The sequence below is a fragment of the Penicillium brevicompactum genome, assembly GCF_028827555.1.
Source record: "Penicillium brevicompactum strain IBT 35665 chromosome Unknown utg000003l_segment0_segment0, whole genome shotgun sequence".
Taxonomy (NCBI): Eukaryota; Fungi; Ascomycota; class Eurotiomycetes; order Eurotiales; family Aspergillaceae; genus Penicillium; species Penicillium brevicompactum.
This window is the reverse complement of record NW_026623206.1, coordinates 2,224,651-2,243,602: the sequence shown is the minus strand read 5'-3', so window position 1 is coordinate 2,243,602 and position 18,952 is coordinate 2,224,651. Positions and strand designations below refer to the sequence as shown.

The following is an 18,952-nucleotide window of genomic DNA, read 5'->3' as shown; positions in this document are numbered from 1 at the left end:
ATGGATCATGTGCATCCTCGGAACGAATAAATGGCATAGCGCGGCGATTTTTAATGTTATTCTTACTTTCCTCTCTTTAATGAATGTAGAGGGTTCTTCAAGTACAACTTCTTTTGCGCACATCAAGTAATCGACAGTAAAAGATATTCTCATTCATGCGTAAGGCGAAAACATTCTATGGAACGAGATCATTCTAAAGAAAAACGATGTGCAAGTCAACATCAAAACAAGAAATCAAAGCATCAGAAGATTCGACTCGAAAGCAACACCTTGATAGCGCGCAAACTCTATAATTCCTTGCAAAACCTTGGCCCGATGCTCCAAAGCCTCGTCGAGCGTCATTGGCATATGACCCTTTGAATTTCGATTGTCAAGCGCCAGCTTCGCCATGGCCTCTTTCAACTCGTTTCCAAGTTCGGGAACATCTATGGTCCAATCAAGACGCTGAGGTGGAATATTAGCCGTAGAGATGATCCGAATGTTAGGGTCAACAAGTAGGAAGACCAAAGCGCGTGCGAATCCAGGCTTCGTTTTATCTTTCAGCTCGAAACGAGTAAACTTGTGCTGTATTGTACTCGGGTACATGATGCAACGACCTGGCATGGCACGAATAGAGCCGGGAGCTTGGATGGCTGGCTCGTTATTTTCAAGGCCGAAGACCTGACGCAGCCAGATGAAGTCGTTGGGCTCGTGGTCGACCTCAGTCAAAGAAGCTGTCTCGACCATGTTACGGAACTCCATGTAACAGTCGTTGACGTTGTTGTGTTCGTAGGTCAGGAATGCGGAGGCACAGATATGTTCGTTCTGGTCGTGTCAGTGGGGGTTTTCATTTTTAGAATACGTGGATGGCGGTGCTTACCATCGTGCCTTCGACATGCCAGTCGGCTGCAAAGGCAGAGTTCTCGGGGGTGAGATCGATTCCCAGCATACGAGTGATGACTTGCAGACCACGCTCTTTGTAGTCTCGGTTGAGATCCACACCCTGTTCAATTCGAACAGAAGCCGGCAGGTCAGCCGGAAGCTTGTCCATCATCCAAGGAGGGACTGCCCATGGCAAGAATTTGCCTGCATCGGGCTGAATAGCTTTGTAGTTCTTCATTTTCCATTCTTCCATTCGCTCGTCAAACTCGCTCTGTGCCTCTCTTGGCTTTATCTGAGGTGCTTGGGACGCCGCTTCTTTGGCAACTGGGTAGTACTCTGCTTTGTGATACTCGATGCGAGCACGAGAATGGAGCATATCCTTGAGGGGGGTCAAAGTGGCATTCCATTGCGGGATGATACCATTGAATGCCTCCTCGACAAGCTTGTAGATATGTCTATGCTTGACCGGGTGCAGGTTGTTGATGTATGTGGCAATATGCCAGCGGCCATCATCCCGGAATTCCCAATCTGAGGGCAAACACTGGTAATCCCGACTGTAGGGCCGAACTTGTACATCTGCACGCGACATGGCTCGCCAGGAAATGTCTTCTCTGGTGATCCCTGTCTCCTTTGGGACCGGAATTACCTCACCCTGGCCGGCGTAGTCAAGAGCTTCGTCCAATGTGATCACTCTGTCAGTGAGGATGCGAGTTTTGCCATAGACGAGTGGGTAGAGCGCCATAGCAATGAAGTCCCGTTGTTTGGCGAGAGGTCCTGGGTGATAAAACTTCAGGATCTCTTGGTCAAACTCTAGAGTCTTGATATGAGTCTTGAGGCTGTTCATCAAGGAATCAGGAAAGTTTGTATCGGACTTTGTGACATCCCCATTGTACAGAGCAACGACCTGGGTGGTCTCATAAATCATGGCTTTGAATTGAAGCTCCTCAATGACCCACTGGGCCATGTTGAGCGTAATGTCTCTGTCGCCGTTCACGGCAGCCCTCTTCCACTCTTCCTGGATTGTAGGATCGAAGACCTACAGATGTTTTCAATCAGCGACCTTCCAAGGTTGGAAATTCAAAAGGATGCTGAGGATAGTTTCTGACCTTCTTCCACCACTCTGGAATGTCGGTAATATCCTCCATGTAATCTACCATGGCGATCTCGCGCAAAGTGAGAACAGGCAAGCTGGAGATATTCTCAGCATAGAGCACAACTAGGCCAGTGAGATACTCACTCGGCATATCCTGCTTCAATGTCCCGATCGTCCAACGCAGAAGGAAACATACTGCGACTTTCCACGCCATATATATTTTTCTCCATGGGGGCATAGTCCAACGGTCTTCCGAATCCAGGAAGAGCAAACCGGCAATCTTTCGACGCCTTGCTGTGCATGAAGCTTACCTCGTTGGCTTTGTGCTGAAACATCTTGATTCTCGATGGGTTCTGTTTCTGGTTGTCTCGAATCTGCTGCTAACTTGGTCAGTTAGTTTCACAAGCACAGCCGAAGAACCTTAAATCAACCTCAACCTCAGTCTGTATCGATATCAATTCAATCATGCGCAAGGCATAAAACGTTAGAAGATCTTTGGGAATGTAGTCAAATAACAGGAAAGCGTGGTTAATCGCGGATATATCGATGATGCAGCTGTGTCGTCTTCGGAGCTTCTAGCATTGTGAATGGCTCCTTCTGCGAGAATTGCGGAACTTTGTTCCGACTCTCTGTATTTTGATTTTTTTTTTATTAATTTATCATTATCGTAATTGGGGGAGAAGGTCTGTCATGGTGATTCAATCATCCCGAGGTCATTCAAATGTTCATGGAATGGGCCGGGGGTCCAGGAATAAAGCGCTCCTCCCACGCTCTTTCTCTTCGCTGATCATTTGGTAATAGTAAATACTGTCCCACACATTCTAAGGTTCCAAGGTTGACCTTACCAGATATCAAATTAGATGACATAACATTCATGGTCTTCAGTCGATTGTTGCTGCTGCATCTGTATAGTACGACATTCTCCTTGATGGTGCTTCCAGCTGCCCTAGCTTGAAATGGGACTCCTTGGAGCACTTGTTGCATATGATCATTTGATCAATTTGTTGATATGTATTTACACAATCTCAAAGTGTCTACATCTTGCTTCGTTGCAAAGATTGACGTCTATCGACGCCCACAGGCCCGAAAAAATTGACCGCGAAAAAAAATACCGAAATGCAGCATCGACACCGAGAGCTGATTTATGATGCCGCCGCAGCCCCCAGATAATCTTTGATAACACCCCAATAACGGTCTGGATCTGCTCTCATGTGTCCAACATGAGGTGATCCCTTGAAATACTCACGACGGACCACCCAGCCTATAGCCTCGGCCTCCGATGCATGAGATTCGACATCCTCCCAATCAACCAAGGCATCAGAATCGGAATAGATATAGCAACGAGCGAGCTCGCGTTGCGAGGCAGCGGGCCGCACCAGGGAAGAGTCATTGACAAGTCTCCGAGCAAGCGTGATAGGATCCGGGTTGGACTTGTGGGCATGAATCAACATCGCGAAAAACAACCAGACAAAGAGTAAGCTTTTGCCCAGCATCTGCAATATCCACATTCGCGGCAGTGCGAAAGAGAACGCCCTGAGTCCCGATCGCAGACCCATGCTTCCGGGGGCACTATCCATGATCATGGCCGAAATTGGCATTGGGGTTCCGGTGATCATCTTCCACGATTGCAGGAGATGCCCTGTGTGAGACAAGCCTCCATTTGAAAAGAGATGAAGGGTAACTGGATTTTCAGGGGTAACTAATCCCTGCATGGCCTCGATGGCCGGCGCGATGCGCGCTCTGCGCGCTATACTTTTCAGGGGCCACATGAAATCATTTGACGAGCTTCGGACGAAGATGATTCGTGCTGATGGAACCAGGCGTCTGTATTCAATCACATATTTTGCCAAGGCGCGAGCAGGGGCGTTCATCCAGAATGCGATGAAGATCACGGGTTTGACTTTGTCATTGGTGTCGGAGTCGTGGAGATAAACCGAGCTGCCCAGCTTGGCAAATGATCCCAGTGGATCTTCAGGATTCGAAGCCATGATGTGAATTCAATAGAGAAAGTGGATTCTGTTTTTCTGGGGCACTTCCCGCGGATGCCAAGAGCCGTTCCACTAGCAGAGCTATACGAGTCGAGGAGTCGTGTTCGGAGGGGGATCACACTGGATATGAATGAACTGCTGGATCGAGGCTATCGAATCAACCCCTGGAAAAGCTTAGGAGTGCTCAGGTAGGCGATGAGGATTGGTGGAAAGCAAAGCAAACGGTGGAGTCGTCCTGCGAACGTCCTCAACTTCTTAGCTTGCAAACAAACGACGAGACAAGCACTGACTCAGGGAAGAAAAAGAAAGGAAAGCTAAATCTCTACGAGAAAGAAGAAGGATGCGTTGGCTTGCAAACCATTTTATATTCAAACGGTCTTAAACACTGCCACCTAACGCCAGGCGCAAGCTCTGCTATGCCCCTAAAGACAATTCCCGCCGTAAGATCTGAAGACGCCCATCTAAACCAGACAGACCATGTCATAAGCGTAGGCAAATAAAAGGGAGGCCATTAGCGTTTCCCCAGGGTCCGTCCGCCGTCAGATTTCTTGGCACTTTCCTTGCCCTTCTGACTCTCAGCTTCGCTACCAGAGGCGGTGGCGGAGTCAGCAAGGTCCTTTCTCTTTCCTCGTAACGTCTGGCCAATTCCTTGGAACTTGGGCTGATCATCTGGAATGACCTGGCCGTTTTCATCTCTAGGCTTAGCTGGTTTGATGGTATATCCGAAGAAGAGCTGATTAGGTGGAAGTCGGAGGGGTTGCGGGCCATTGACCCTGCGAGCGGGAGGGTTTTGGGAGCCCGATGCACCAGGAGTGGGCGTGGAGGGGTTTGGAGTCGGGGCCTTGCTGCCTTTCTTCGCATTTAGACGTTGTCCACCGGTCAAGAAGTTGGAGGAGGCAGCGCGGGCACCCGCCGCGGCATCGGTAGCCTCGGGCGCGATGGCCGGGTAGTTAATTGATTGCGCCATGCTACCATGGGGGTGCAATAATCCACCGGCTGGAAGTTTACCACCCCCGACAGCGCTGCCAGGCGTGCTGGTGCCGCTTGTGCGTTGTGGCTCTTCGTACCCGACGGGAGTAGCGAAGTCAACCTCCAGATCAGTTTCTAGCACCGAAACTGCATTTTTGGAACCAGATGGTTTGGTTTCCAGCACCGCCATCTCATAGACTTGATCATTGTATCCGAATGTGAAAACATCGCCTTTGCTGAGGCACGAGAAGTTCCGAAACGCATTTTCAAGAACGGCCTTGGGGTCGCTAATATCGAGGAAGGAGGTTGACTGTGCTTGAAGCTTGATAAACTGGCCGGGAGGGAGGTCCGTCGATTTAATCTGGAGGAGGTCACCGGGCTCGAGCAATAATGTTTGCATCAGCTGTAAAAAGTCGAGTCTTAGTACTCCGAAAGTGCAAATATCAAGGGTCCTGACATGCTTACCCAAAATGGTAGATAAATCTTTCCTTCCTCGGCAATGAACTCCAAGACACCCGCATGTGTATTCCTTCCCTTTGCGCCATTGTGGAGCTCGAACATCATCGGATAAGTAATGTGAAGTCGGGTAAGCTTGTCCAATGCACTTGGAGGCATAATGACCTTGCCACCATGGTTGACATTCTCCCTCTCGGGACCAGGCAGCATGGCGACAGGATAGCAGCGGTAATATTCATCGAAGCGGCGTGCAGCACCACCGCCGCGGGCCAGACCAGAGCCTAAGACGCCGTCCATAGGGTCGTCGGACCAGTAACCAGGTCGGTACTAAGATAAAGAGTTAATGTAAGAGCTGGAGGTCAAAGAAACGATGGTCCTACCATATCGAATATCAAAATTTGGTAAGAGAGAGGTTGAAAGAGAAGTGAACAGTAAGCTTTGGATTTATTTGAGGTATAATGCCGCCTTCTGGATCATCGTCGGTGACGCAGTTGGTTCCGCCATGATTTTCCGCTCCGACCCCAGACAGCTCTCTGCCGAACAGCTCAACGACGCATTTTGACCAGAAGGCATATATTGAATTTGCTCTCAGTTGAGAATCAATTTGGTCGCCGCGATGTCGAGCTCCTCCTATCCCCACTCGAAGCGCAGCGGCGAAGATTTTACCGGCACCCACTATGATGCCAACCCGGAGGATTCTTCGGAACATAAGAAGCCGCGCTTCGATCTTCGCAACCCCTCAGCCCTCGCTGCCGATGCTCCCGAGGAAGATGCAGTTCTAGACGCCGATGAGATTGGCCGCCGGGGCCAGCAAATCAGGCGCAAAGCCGTCAACCTCGACGGTTACGATTCAGACAGCGACAACGAAGGGTTCGGCGCGCGCACAGAGGAGAAATCCAAGCGCAAGCAAGACAAGCAAGACGCCGATGATGATGACATGTTTGCCGAGCTACAGGAGGATTTTGGCGAGGAGGAAGTGGACGGCGATGAAGCTTTGCACAAAAACAAAAAGTCCGTTCGCTTTCTACGAGATGACGAGATTGAGGGTCAGGTTGCTTCCTCCAAAAGCGGGGGAGGGGTTAATATCGATCTGAACAAGGGTGTCAACGACAATGACGACGATGAGGATGGGAGTGGCAGTGAAATTGGAGAAGAAGAACGCGCGCGAGCGGACGAGGTGGACAAGGAGCTTGGGGCTGGCGCGAAAAAGAAGCATGCGCCCCTTCTTGATGCCTTCAACATGACCACCGAGCAGGAAGAGGGCAGATTCGACGAGACAGGCAATTACGTTCGCAAAGCCGTCGACCCGGACGCGGTTCACGACTCATGGTTGGATGGTGTGTCCAAAACAGACATCAAGAAAGCCAAAGAAGCTGCCGACCAGCGCGACCAAGAGCGGAAAGCCAAAGACCGTGAAAACGATAGCGTTCTGACAGCCGATATTTTGACAACTCTCATCACCAACCTGGAACGCGGCGAGACGATACTCGAAGCGCTGGCTCGACTGGGCAAGGGCCTTCGCCGGAAACCCAAGTGGCAGAACAAAAAGAACAAAAAGAGCGTCTCCGAAGACACCGAGATGGCGGAAGAGGACCCCAACGAGGTAGCCCGGAAGAAGGCAATCGATGCCGTTACTGGGGCTGCTGACATCTTGATGGGCCGAGGCCAAGAGCAAATCTATGATACTGAGCGCGAAGTCCTCACCCGACAATATCGTACCGAGACAGGTGAAACGTGGGTCGATCCTCCATCTGAGCAAGAACAGACAGAGCAAGGACCAGCTATGTGGGAATACAGGTGGTCTGATGCGCGTGATGGAGGAATCATCAATGGGCCATATGACGGCGCAATGATGGACTCGTGGAAGAACGCCGGCTACTTTGGCGAAGGTGTCGAATTTCGACGTGCCGGCGACCCTGGACCTTGGAGCAGCACTGTCGAGTTCTTGTGATATCCCATACGATCAGCCATGTCGGCTGGCTACAATAAAACATCTGGAGCTATACTATATGTGAAATATTAATATGGACCTCAGAAAAGAGAGGGCCGCAATTGAATTCCAAAGGCCCAAATCAACCTCAACAAGCGCCAATCCTATCATACATCATTCGATGTCACTGAAAAATCAAAAAAAAAATAACTCAAAAGATCCGGTGTAGTTTTATCCCCGCAAGTACTTGACATGAGTAAAATTAAGAGAGCTCCATCGCATCGCCATTGGCGCCAACAGTGAAGCTGACGGTGCCTTGGTCACCGATAAAGCGTTGTTCATATTGGTTGATGAAGTTCACGCTTCGAGCGGGATCGTAGAACAGTCGGTAACTGCGCTGGACATCATCAACACTCACTTCCTTGGCCTTGCGTTTTTGGGTCAGGAGATGAGAGGTAGTAATGATGTTGCTGGCGTAGCGCAGGTTTGACTCCTGACCAATCTTAGTGAGAAGGGCCAGAGCATCGGGTGAGAGATCGATCTCTTCTTCCTGGGCTCGGATGGCGAGGATTTGACGAATCTCATCGCCGGAGTACAGCGCTGTGCTGACAATGACAACACGGTCAAGGAAATCAAGAGGAAGACCATGAGGAGAAGTATATGTGGTTCCGCGGATGCGAGCCTGGCCACGGTTGCTGGCCATAATGACAATAGGAGCTAGCTCGGCCTCGAGGGCACGGTTGATGTAGGAGAAGCATTCAATGTCAAGCATGTGAACCTCGTCAATGAACAGGACACCAGGGATGATCTCTGCTTTGCCCTCTTCCTTCCACTCGGCGACCTTGGTGTTGATCTGATCCCGAACCTCACTGCGAATCTCGCCTGTGTCGCCGGAGAAAAGGGCAAGGAAGCCTTGTGAGCGCGAGTTGATGACATCGATTTCGTGGAGGCTGACGGTGTGGACAATCTCCTTGCGGACCTGGAGTTCGCCTTCGGGGCATTGGACGAACTTAGTATCGGCGCCCATGGCATCGTAGTCGCGAGAGCGCGCGTAGGATCGGCCGAGCTTGGTGATCTTGCCGGAGGACTTGTCGATCGAAATAACATCTCCTGCCATCACACGCTCCTTGGTCATCGAGTCGATCATCTTGGTTCCCATATCGTAAATTGTTTCCATATCGGTGGTCTTGATTGTGAGCTTTCCTTGTTTATTGCCCTGCGGCCAGTTAGCATTCATACCAATGCAAAGGTATTGACATCAATGGTAAACTCACGCCAGTGACGCTGCGATCAATCTGGATCTCGACAACTTCACCCTCAATAATCTCACTCTCTTCTTTAATGCGCACACCGATAGACTTTCGGAAAGCCTGAGTCAAGGCCTCGGTCTTAGACATCTCCATGGAGAAGATTTCAGACGCGGCGAGCATCGTGAACGGTACATCCGGACCAAGCGATTGTGCCATTCCCATCGCGATTGCTGTCTTTCCTGTGCTGGGGGTCCTGCGATCAGGACTGCACGTCCAGCAATCTTCCCTTCCCTCACCATCTGCAAGATCACCGCCGCAGCTTTCCGGGCCTTTTCCTGGCCCACAAGGCCTTGGGATGATGTCCGGGGTTGTAAAGAGTCGACATCGACACCGAGTCCTCTGATATGCGAATGAGCGGCGATGAGGTTGAGTCCCCGGAGCTCCTTGCTCTCTGCGACGGTCGAGATTGGCTATGCAAGGTCAGCAAGATATCCTGGAACGAGAAGTAAGTTGAACTGACTACAGCCATTTCGGTAATTGTTCAGCGCAATGTCTGGGACTGGGGTAAAAAGTGGATGATGTTCGCCGGAGCTCTAAAAACGCAAACGAGACAGGACTGTAGGGGCACCGCCCGCCCGCCCGGCAGAATAAAACAAAGAATGTGTTTGACGATTACTTTTTTCGACATTGCCTGGCGGTATAAAAACCCAGCTAATTTCACTCGGGCGTTTGTACTTCTCTCGCCTCTTTCCCTTTTTGCACTCAACTCCTTTTTTCTCTTCTACCCCCGCAACTCTGCGCTACATCTACTCCTCCTCTATCCACCACTTCGCGTCTGCACGCTCCACGTCCGCACGTGTCAACCGCCCCAAGTTTTATCTATTTTTCCTCGAAGACTCTCCACAGATTACTATTTGAATTGAGCGTGATATCTGGTGAATTGTTTTGGAAGGGGATCACTTGGGGTCGAGTTTAGCAAGCTCGTCGGTGTCGTCACCTTTGCTTCACTGAGATAGCGAATATCCTATCATGAGTATTTCGCAACCAGTGCAGCTCAGGGAATATGGCCAATACGATGGCTGTTGGCTCCCCCAAGCGGTTAGGAGGACCAGCTCCACCGCGTCTCGCTGGACTCGCTACTCTCACAGCCCCCGAACGTGATCCTCGTCGACCTCCGAGAACAGCACCCACGTCCCCGGTCACGGCTTCAGCTTTGTCTGCTCCGTCACCAGTCGTATCTGCTCCAGCACCGAAAGGTGGCACCATTTCCAGGCCTTCCGAAGCTCCAACTACGCCGAATCGCGGGGACGCGCCTTCCATATCTGAGTTGGTCAAGTCTGCAGTGAGACTCAGCAAATCCGAAGATGAGAGGGTGAGACTTGAGAAAGAAATCGCCACTCTTACCAAAGGATTACAAAGGGCAACCCAGTTTCAACAGTTCTCGAGCACCGTCACGACATACCAGCATCAGCTTGAGAGGGCTAAAGATGAACTGGCCAGGCATATGAAAGTGATTGCTCACCAGGGAGCAATATTTGATCAATCAGAAGCTCATTACAATGGAGCGTTGTCAAAGTCACAGCCACATCCTGATGTCGAACAACTTCGTCAGAGGGTCGATGAACTGGAGTCTCAGCAAGCCAAGATGAAGAGCTCCGCTGGAGTTCCCTCTGGCGCAACTGCTGAGGAGGTGCAAGAGTCACGAGCTGCGATAAGCAGGATGGAGAGCGATCTTCAGCTCCTGCAGCAGAAGTCCGATATCACGCCTGAGGTGATGGACCTGATGCGCAAAATCGCAGCCTCAGTGGACTCATGTGCCACTGAGGAGAGGACAATGGGATCTCAGCTCCCTGAGCTAGAACGTCAGTTACACGCTGCCGTCAACAGCAATCAAGAACAGTACACTCTTTGTCAGAAAGGGATAGAAAATGCCGAAGATTCGATCAAGGTTGCTCATGAGGAACATGAGAGACGAATCAACGAATTGAAGAACAGCTTGGCGACCTTTGAAAATCAATCCCGAGACGCAGTTTCAGATGCCAGCAGAAAAGTGTCGAGCCTCTCAACCAATTCCCAGGCTCTCGTCAATAATAATGCAAACGACATTGCCTCGGTGAACTATGAAGCCCAAAAACATCAAAATTCGCAACAGATCGCTGCTCAAGAGCAACACCTGGAGTCTTTGGTGCTCAAATTACGAGAACAGAATGGCAGAACAGTCACGACAACCCCCCAGGTCGCTTCAGATCCAGAACTCGCTGGGAAGTACGACAAACTCACCGAAATGAGCTTGAAGCATGAAAAGATGTTGGGTGACATAGTCCAAATCCATTCGGACTTCCAGAAGAAATATCTGCACACATTGGAAGAGGTTGTCTCCAAGGTCGACACGCAAAAATCCGAGCATAATAACTTGAACGGCAAATTCGGGAGCATGCACAGAATGCTACATGGTTTAAGAGATAACATGAATGAAAACATGGCCACCAAGAATGAATACGAAGGCATGAGAGATCAAATCCACAACCAGCTTCATACTTCCGTCATACAGGAGATTGAAAGGAAAATCGAACCTCTGTCCCAACTTCCAGCAAGAGTGCAAAAGTGCGAGAATACGATGGAACATCTCGGTGGCGCTTCCAAACGTTTGGACGGACTCGTCAACACCAATATCATCGCCCTTCGCTCACTGGAGTCCCGATACACGAACCTTACCACGGGTTATTTGGTCAATCAAATGGCACAAGAGATGCAAAAAATGTATCCCTCTGTCGGACAACTAAACGAAAGGTTGTCATCCCGTGAAACAGAGTTGGGCAATGTCAAGGAAAAGACGGTGCAATTCGAGGGACGTCTCAAAGCAATGCAGAAAATTCTCGATGCAGTAAAGGCAGATTCGGAAAAACGAGGTTCTCAGGAAAAGACTCAACCGGAAACGCAAAATCCGCAGGAAAAGAGACTATCAGCTGACCAACTTAATGCTTTGATTGCAAGTGAAATCGGACCTCTGAAATCCAACGTTGCGCAATACAGCGATCGGTTACAAACCATGCTGGAAAATGAAATCGGGCCTCTGAAATCGAACGTTGCGCAACACAGTGATCAGTTACGAGCCATGCTTGAAGATGAAATCGAACCTCTGAAATCGAACATTGGGCAACACGGTGATCAGTTAAGAGCCATGCTCCAAGAATCCAGTGATGTGACGAACATGGTCGCGACTCAGAACAGCTGCATCGAACAACTTTCTGAAAGCCTCGATGAACTGAAGGGGAAACACGAAGATCTCAAAAACCAGGATGTTGATAGTCTCGGGCCGACCTTCGAGGATGCTATGAAAGAAATCGCCGCTGTCGACTCCCGCGCTGACAAAATCCAGACGGAGATGGATGAACTGAACCGCTCAGATACTGCCCGTGTACTCTGGAATGGCAAATGCGAACGACGCTTGCAGGTATTGGAGGGATTCACCGCGTCCGTCGAATCCACGGATACCAAGGTCAGGGAAGACCTTCCGAAAATGCAAAAACAGCTGGAAGACCTTGGAGTCGACATGGGAAGCATGTTCGCAAAACTGACCTCGTTCGACGAGCAACTACAGAGACTCCAGCAAACCGATTTAATGAACGGCTTTAACAGACGATTGAGATCAGTCGAGGACAAGGTGGCAGACCTGGAAAGCGATGATCCAATAGACCAACGTGTTGGGTCCCGTTCAAAGCAGCCTCTGACAAGCGGGTTGAAAGTGCGCGGCGCAGCTGTGGCGCCCACTAGTGCCCCTAGCCCACCTCACCTTGGCAGTCACACAATATCTCCCAAGAAGCCAAAGGCACCGCCAATCAGTCAAGACAAAACCTCTTCCGCCCCCTCTGGTTCCTCGGCAAAGCAGCCAACACAACGGAATTCCCTTGCCTCCAGAATTCCAGTCGGGAACATTCCTTCGCCTCGCCCTGTACAAGATCTGAAAAAGCGCCGCCGAGAATCCACGGGGCCTGAATCTGGAACAAGCAAACCTAGCTCACCAGTGGTGATAGGATCCTCGCCTGATCCCAGTTCTCCCGCTCGTTCTGTTGCAGACTCCAGCTCTTCTGCCAGGAAGGATGACAACACCGAGGAAGAAGATAAGGGAAGTCAGGAGAAAGAGCGATTAAGAGCAGAGGCAGAGAAAAGGCAGAGAAAGGAGGAAAGAAGGCAGGCAAAGAAAGCAAGCAGAAACTCTCTCGGCGCCACAGGATCGGCGATTAAGAAGCGTAAGGTTGGATAGGACGAGGCCTGAAACAGTACTCGATACCCCTACGTTGTCACCGACAAGTGGCTGCAAGGGGCACACGTTTCACCGAGGATCGAACATACGTTTGAATACTCGACTCGTTCAACATCCGAACATTAACTTCCTGCTGGCGGTCTACTTTTACACGAATTTCTTTACCAATACCCCGAGCTAGGTGGACTGCTTTCTACACCCACCCATCTATCAGTCTATTCAATAAGTCACATGACCATTCATCGGCCAATCAGCGTCCAGTCCCTTCATTCCAGGAATTTCACCACGGCTATTTATAGATCGTAAGTATATAACTCGTATAGATGACGGTTGGGTCTTACCTTGTCGGAAAGCTTCTGGGTTCTCGGAAATCAGCCAGTGACCCGCCTCAACGTCGGCGATCTTGGCGTTAGGGAAGAACTTCTTTATCGCCGGCACTGTATCATCCGACACATATCCGGACTTGGTACCACGGACAAACAGCGTGGGCCCGTTATATTGTAGATTATCCGATTCTTTGAATGGGAAATCAGCCATGTTGTCCAGCGAGCGGCCGATGACCGAAAGCGGGACACGGAACTTCAGAGTATTATCCTCCTCTGATCTGACGAGGTTTGTAAGAAGGAATTGGCGAATAGGAAGGGACTGTCGAACGTTAGAATTTTGGTAAGCACGACTGAATGAGCCATTAAGCATTACCTCTTCGTAATCTTCGAGAATCTTGCTGGCATCCGATTGCTTGGAGACCTTCTCCGCCTCTACTTTCTGCATACCCCTGACATATTTCGGGAAGTCGCTTTTCAGAGCCGCGTTCACCGGCGCATTGTCTACCGGGATAAGAGCTGAGACACGTTCTGGTGAGCGGAGAGCTACCGCCATGGCGGCCTTGGCGCCCCTTTGTTTGAGTCAGCGGTAGGACAAAGCAGGCCCTTTGATAGTGGTCCGTTTGATTGGGGGTTTGTCAATCCGCGGTGCAGTCACGTACATGGAGTGGCCAATCAAGACGCATTTGTCTAGCTTCTGCTGATCAATGAACTCCTGGATATCTTCGGCCATGACACTATAGTTGTGCTCCTGTGCATGGAAGGACTGGCCATGATTCCGCAGATCCTGAGCCAATATTCAGCATTGGATATTTATTCCGCACGATCCGGGAAACTCACCAGGGCGAAGATTTGGCATTTGAGATCCCGCGCCAATGCCCTGCCCATGTCAATATCCCGTGCATGAATAGAAGTGTTGACCGACCACTTACTTTCCAATACTTCTGTTGTTTTGTTTTGACCCAAACAGACCGTGCAGGATCAGAATGGGCTTTCGGACAGCTTCACCGTTTTCCGGTCCGAACACCTGGTACGCCAGCTCGGCTTGCATTTTACGAGCTGTAGAGAAGGCCCGCAGGCCTGCTGCTCCTCGACTGACCGCCCGGAACGAAAACATTGTTGAAAGCAAGTTGACAAAGGGCAAAGCTGGACTTGCGAGATGCCAAGCTCCGTCGTCGGGATAATCCGCTGACTAAACAAAGCGCGTCGCCGACCGGGCGCGGGCGCTGGGCACTGCCTACGGGCCCACCATCTCAGGTGGAGGTACGCCCCCAGATACACTCTGCCAGTGACTTGTGCAATTAGCTGTCTATGTCTGCCGATCTACCCCAGATTCTTTTTAAACTCTGCAGGCTTACGGTCTGTGCTGTGAGTCGAGACTCTGGAGATTACAAATACAACATCCAAATGCATCACACAAAGTGAGGGGATAAGGCTTACTCACATATGCATGACTTCATCCTGCTTGGCAATCATGCGATAGACGGGACAAGCCCGTATTTAAAGGCGTAAAATGTGTCCTCGTAGAAGTTGAGGTTTGCCCACAATTTCAATATGACAGACCCTCAACCGTACACCATCTCCGTTGCTGATGATGCCCTCAAAGATCTGCAGCAACGTCTAGCTTTGGCACGGTTGCCCACCCAGCTTGAGTCTGATGAGCAGAATCTTTGGGACTTTGGAACACCAGTCAAGGAAATCCAGCGCCTTGTGGAGCATTGGAAAAATGGCTTCGACTGGCGTAAAGCGGAAGCAAAATTGAATGAAGTACCACAATATCAAACACAGGTCGATGTGGATGGATTTGGTACTTTGGATATCCACTGTGAGTGCCAGCCATCATTTGATCAGACGGTTTGAAAACTCATGCCTTATAATCTAGACGTTCATCAAATCAACACCAACAAGGCGGCAATTCCCCTCTTATTCATCCATGGATGTAAGTTCCATTCTTATCTGACATGGTGCAGTGCTTAATCTCTCTCAAAGGGCCTGGATCCTTCATGGAAGTCTTGAAACTCCTCCCTCTGCTGAAAGGGGATGAAAGCAACCCCGGCTTCCACATTGTAGCGCCATCGCTACCCAATTTTGGATTCTCCTCCGGCGTCACTCGACGTGGATTTGGACTCGCACAGTATGCCGAAGCTCTAAACAAGCTCATGATCAAACTTGGCTATGACAAATACGGTAAGTTTTATCAAAAGATAATTCCAATCACCGAACCTACCTCGCCGCATGCTAGTCACTCAAGGAGGTGACTGGGGATTCTGGATCACCAGATTCATTGGACATCTATATCCAGAGCACTGTCAAGCATCCCACATCAACAGCGTGCTCGCCAGACCCCCCAAATTCGCCATTAACCCCTTACTGGCAATACAGCACACACTAGTCCCATACAAAGAACGAGAAAAGAAAGGTCTCGAGCGCTCCAAATGGTTCGATACCGAGGGCTTCGGATACAACAAATTACAAAGCACCAAACCGCAAACCATCGGCATAGCACTGCATGACAGTCCTGTCGCACTACTATCATGGATCTACGAAAAGCTTCACGATTGGACAGACTCGTATCCATGGACAGACGATGAGATCTTGACTTGGGTTTCGATTTACTGGTTCTCTACCGCGGGACCGGCGGCGAGCGTCCGCATCTACTACGAGTCCATACATGCTGGTCCGACTAAGGGTAAGTCGCTCGAGGATTTGCTGGGGCATATCCCGGTAAAGCTTGGGGTTGCACACCTTCCGCGTGAGATTAGTGTTGTGCCTAGTACCTGGGCGGGTGTGTTAGGGCCGTTGGTCTGGGAGAGTGAACATGCCAACGGTGGGCACTTTGCTGCCTGGGAAGTTCCCCAGGTTATTGTCGATGATTTACGGGGCATGTTTAAGAAAGGTGGTCCTTGTTATCCGGCTGTTGCTGGCAATGAGGGGTACTAAGGGACATGCACGAGAGTTCTCTATTAAAAGCGACTTCTTCGGGTTGACGCTCGACCTCAAGGGGCTCTGCTGATTACAAACTACCAGATAATTTATAAATTGACCAGAAGGGTTTAATGAATGCGAGGACTTGGTATTCAAAGAAGCTGCTAGAGCTCAGATTTTGTGTTTATAAATATAATCTAGCTGTCCAGCAGCACGGGGACCTTCTCACACAAATATTCCACAATGGCGTCCGGGCCTCGCTCAACCTGCAAGCCTTCGGGGATGGCATGGAGCTTGATGTCAGGACGGACGGAACGAGCAATCTCGTGAATCTGCTGGGCCTCTTCGGCGGACCACATCGAGGCGCTGAACTATAGCACTGTTAGCCTCGGCGGTTGCTCGGAATTCCCGAGCGCAACTCACCAGAACTTCAGGGTTGTGTTGCTTAACCTTGGCCTCGACCTCGTCGATCTCTGTAGTTGTTAGTTGTGTTCTAATTCACAAGGCATGATCCTTTATTGGGTGTGCTTACTTTCACAGTTATCGACGTGGACGATAGTGTACCGATCCTTCAGGGCCTCGGCAACGCGGCCGATGAGGCGCTTCGCGCGCTCTGGTGCGGTGTTGACAGTAACGAGGTGGAAGGGACCCTTGGCAGACATTTTGAGAAATTTGAGAAATTTGAAATCGCAGAATCGCGAAATCCGCGGGGATTCTGTCGCATTTAATCGCGTCGCCACTGCTTCTCCACAATGTGGGAGGTGCCCCTCCGGCTTATCCCTCGGGGTAGATTTACTCCGCTATCGGTCGAGACATGCTTCTTAATCTCCAATCGCGCCCTTCCCCCTCACCAAACACAATCGCCATGTCGAAAATCGCATCTACCTTTTCGCGTAAGATGGTCGAACTTCAGTGTGATGAGTAGCAAGCTAATTGAATGATATAGGCCTGGTGCGCTTCGTCCCCAAGTCCAACCCCTCCAAGGTTCTGATTGGAGAGCCCGTCGACCCTAAGTTGGATGTCGGATTGGCACTTTACCAAGGCCAGGAGGTTGCTGTGCATCCCTTCTCTGGAACTTCGGTTCTGAGCCCTGGCCAGATCACTGACGCGACCGAGACAATCTCGCGCGTTCTCTCTCCCTTGGCGCAATCCGAGATTGGAACTATTCGTTGTATTGGATTGAACGTGAGTTTCCTCATTTGATACACTCATACAGCATGCTGAATTTCGATAGTATGCCTCCCACGCAAAGGAGATGTCCCTGCCAATTCCCGATGTGCCAACTCTTTTCATGAAGCCATCTAGCTCTCTGGCAGACCCATGGCCTGCGCCAACTGTTCTGCCTAAGATTACCCAGCAGGATAATACCGGCGACTATGAGTCTGAATTGGTCATTGTCATTGGCCGTGATGCTAAAGATGTGTCTGAGGAAGAGGCCCTCGATTACGTACTTGGATACACTGCTGCCAACGACGTGTCAAGTCGCACTTCCCAGATGAATCAGAGCCAGTGGTCCTTCTCAAAGGGCTTTGATGGCGCATGCCCAATTGGTATGTTTATGTTGCTCCAGATGATTTCACATTCTCGTGCCTTCCTTACTGACTTCGTATTGCTAGGCCCTGTTCTTGCCTCAGCTGCTCTCATCCCCGACGTTACCAAGCTGCAAATCCGCGGCCTCAAGAGTGGCCGTGTGATGCAGGACTGCCCTCTCACGTAAGTTTTGACCATCGTTTTTTCTACTGAGAAGGGGAGAATCGCTAACATTTTATCCTTCGCAGTGACCTGATCTTCAGCGTTCCCCAGCTAGTCAGCTTCCTTTCCCAAGGCACTACCCTGCCTGCTGGTACCATCATCCTGACCGGTACACCTCCTGGTGTTGGCGCAGCCAAGAATCCTAAGGAGTTCATCAAAGCCGGAGATGAGTTTGCTGTTGAGCTGCTTCCCCACATTGGTACTCTCATCAACAAGATCGAGCACCAGTAGTCATAGTCTAAAATTATACATACAGCATTAAAGTCTTCAAGCTCTTCAATGAGAATTTTACTGGAAATCAAATCAGGTAGCAACCTTCCAAGGTTGGAAGCCTGCCACAGCTACTTGTATAATCTCGACGCCAAAAGGTATCCATCGATTGGGTAGGATGACCCTCTATTCCAGCTAAACTTCTAAATACCTCGAATGTCTTTAGAGAATATCCATTACCGTTGAGTATGAACACTGTAGAAATAACGACCTCGAAACCTTGGATGCCAACTTTTGATAGTATAGGGCTTCAACCTTTCGAAGGCTACTGCAGCTTATACCGAGTCATTTTGAAGCTTCTCATGTCTAGTAGATGTCTCCCATCAAGCTGCATTTTGGGGGGATTACCGGCCACATGTACCATGACCGGAGCTCAAAGCAGTTTCCGTCATCGGAGTAGAAAACGTAGTCCCTGTGTAAAAACCAAGAGCAATCATTATCTGAAGTTGCTAATTGAAACTCCCCGAGAATATACAAAGCTTGGACCAATCACAGAGCTTGACGGGATATAACTTTTTCCCTCGGCGGAGTAAGTCTAACCCGCCTGCCCTGCAGATATCTTATCTCTTGGCGTGCCAATTTTGCTTGGTAGGTTTTGGGCGGAAGTTTATGCTGAAGTGACATAGAAGCCATAGTATTTTTGCTCTCTATACAAAGTACATAGTTGCTATAGAAGGTACAAAAGTCACATAGAGCACAATGTATACAGTACATCAAATCTGAAGATAGAGTATACTGATAGCTACGATCATGCCGTGGTCGATCTAGCGCTTGGAAACGTTTAGCCAGCGAGCCGATCTGACATCCCGACGACATCTGATCTGGCACCTCGTGGGCCTGCCTCGCCCGCGGTGGTTCGATTTCAGCGCTA

At 50.1% G+C, this 18,952-nt stretch overlaps 10 protein-coding genes across 10 annotated transcripts; 4 read left to right on the top strand and 6 right to left on the bottom strand.

The window, feature by feature from the left end:
- Positions 1-234: 234 nt before the first annotated feature.
- On the bottom strand, positions 235-2,289 carry N7506_004738 (DUF4246 domain-containing protein; the record flags this gene model as incomplete). Its single annotated transcript, XM_056954032.1, has 4 exons — positions 235-804; positions 860-1,897; positions 1,968-2,049; positions 2,099-2,289. The coding sequence occupies 4 exons, from the start codon at positions 2,287-2,289 to the stop codon at positions 235-237; spliced, it is 1,881 nt and encodes a 626-aa protein (XP_056812921.1).
- Positions 2,290-3,096: 807 nt separating this feature from the next.
- On the bottom strand, positions 3,097-3,942 carry N7506_004737 (TMEM53 family protein; the record flags this gene model as incomplete). Its single annotated transcript, XM_056954031.1, has 1 exon — positions 3,097-3,942. The coding sequence occupies one exon, from the start codon at positions 3,940-3,942 to the stop codon at positions 3,097-3,099; it is 846 nt and encodes a 281-aa protein (XP_056812920.1).
- A 511-nt stretch (positions 3,943-4,453) lies between these two features.
- N7506_004736 (polyubiquitin-binding protein UFD1) lies at positions 4,454-5,750 on the bottom strand (the record flags this gene model as incomplete). The annotated part of the gene is made up of 3 exons (XM_056954030.1): positions 4,454-5,314; positions 5,377-5,694; positions 5,748-5,750. 3 exons carry the CDS (start codon positions 5,748-5,750, stop codon positions 4,454-4,456), a joined length of 1,182 nt encoding a protein of 393 aa, XP_056812919.1.
- A 233-nt stretch (positions 5,751-5,983) lies between these two features.
- On the top strand, positions 5,984-7,318 carry N7506_004735 (GYF domain-containing protein; the record flags this gene model as incomplete). Its single annotated transcript, XM_056954029.1, has 1 exon — positions 5,984-7,318. One exon carries the CDS (start codon positions 5,984-5,986, stop codon positions 7,316-7,318), a length of 1,335 nt encoding a protein of 444 aa, XP_056812918.1.
- Positions 7,319-7,559: 241 nt separating this feature from the next.
- On the bottom strand, positions 7,560-9,076 carry rvb2 (RuvB family ATP-dependent DNA helicase reptin; the record flags this gene model as incomplete). Its single annotated transcript, XM_056954028.1, has 4 exons — positions 7,560-8,513; positions 8,572-8,781; positions 8,844-9,017; positions 9,068-9,076. 4 exons carry the CDS (start codon positions 9,074-9,076, stop codon positions 7,560-7,562), a joined length of 1,347 nt encoding a protein of 448 aa, XP_056812917.1.
- Positions 9,077-9,610: 534 nt separating this feature from the next.
- On the top strand, positions 9,611-12,811 carry N7506_004733 (uncharacterized protein; the record flags this gene model as incomplete). The annotated part of the gene is made up of 1 exon (XM_056954027.1): positions 9,611-12,811. The coding sequence occupies one exon, from the start codon at positions 9,611-9,613 to the stop codon at positions 12,809-12,811; it is 3,201 nt and encodes a 1,066-aa protein (XP_056812916.1).
- A 266-nt stretch (positions 12,812-13,077) lies between these two features.
- N7506_004732 (uncharacterized protein) lies at positions 13,078-14,251 on the bottom strand (the record flags this gene model as incomplete). The annotated part of the gene is made up of 6 exons (XM_056954026.1): positions 13,078-13,100; positions 13,153-13,456; positions 13,511-13,706; positions 13,797-13,921; positions 13,975-14,014; positions 14,067-14,251. 6 exons carry the CDS (start codon positions 14,249-14,251, stop codon positions 13,078-13,080), a joined length of 873 nt encoding a protein of 290 aa, XP_056812915.1.
- A 437-nt stretch (positions 14,252-14,688) lies between these two features.
- Positions 14,689-16,074, top strand: N7506_004731 (epoxide hydrolase family protein; the record flags this gene model as incomplete). The annotated part of the gene is made up of 4 exons (XM_056954025.1): positions 14,689-14,959; positions 15,017-15,073; positions 15,124-15,321; positions 15,377-16,074. 4 exons carry the CDS (start codon positions 14,689-14,691, stop codon positions 16,072-16,074), a joined length of 1,224 nt encoding a protein of 407 aa, XP_056812914.1.
- A 182-nt stretch (positions 16,075-16,256) lies between these two features.
- On the bottom strand, positions 16,257-16,721 carry N7506_004730 (uncharacterized protein; the record flags this gene model as incomplete). Its single annotated transcript, XM_056954024.1, has 3 exons — positions 16,257-16,430; positions 16,483-16,532; positions 16,592-16,721. The coding sequence occupies 3 exons, from the start codon at positions 16,719-16,721 to the stop codon at positions 16,257-16,259; spliced, it is 354 nt and encodes a 117-aa protein (XP_056812913.1).
- Positions 16,722-16,924: 203 nt separating this feature from the next.
- N7506_004729 (fumarylacetoacetate hydrolase family protein) lies at positions 16,925-18,042 on the top strand (the record flags this gene model as incomplete). Its single annotated transcript, XM_056954023.1, has 5 exons — positions 16,925-16,952; positions 17,006-17,244; positions 17,294-17,609; positions 17,676-17,772; positions 17,838-18,042. The coding sequence occupies 5 exons, from the start codon at positions 16,925-16,927 to the stop codon at positions 18,040-18,042; spliced, it is 885 nt and encodes a 294-aa protein (XP_056812912.1).
- Positions 18,043-18,952: the final 910 nt, after the last annotated feature.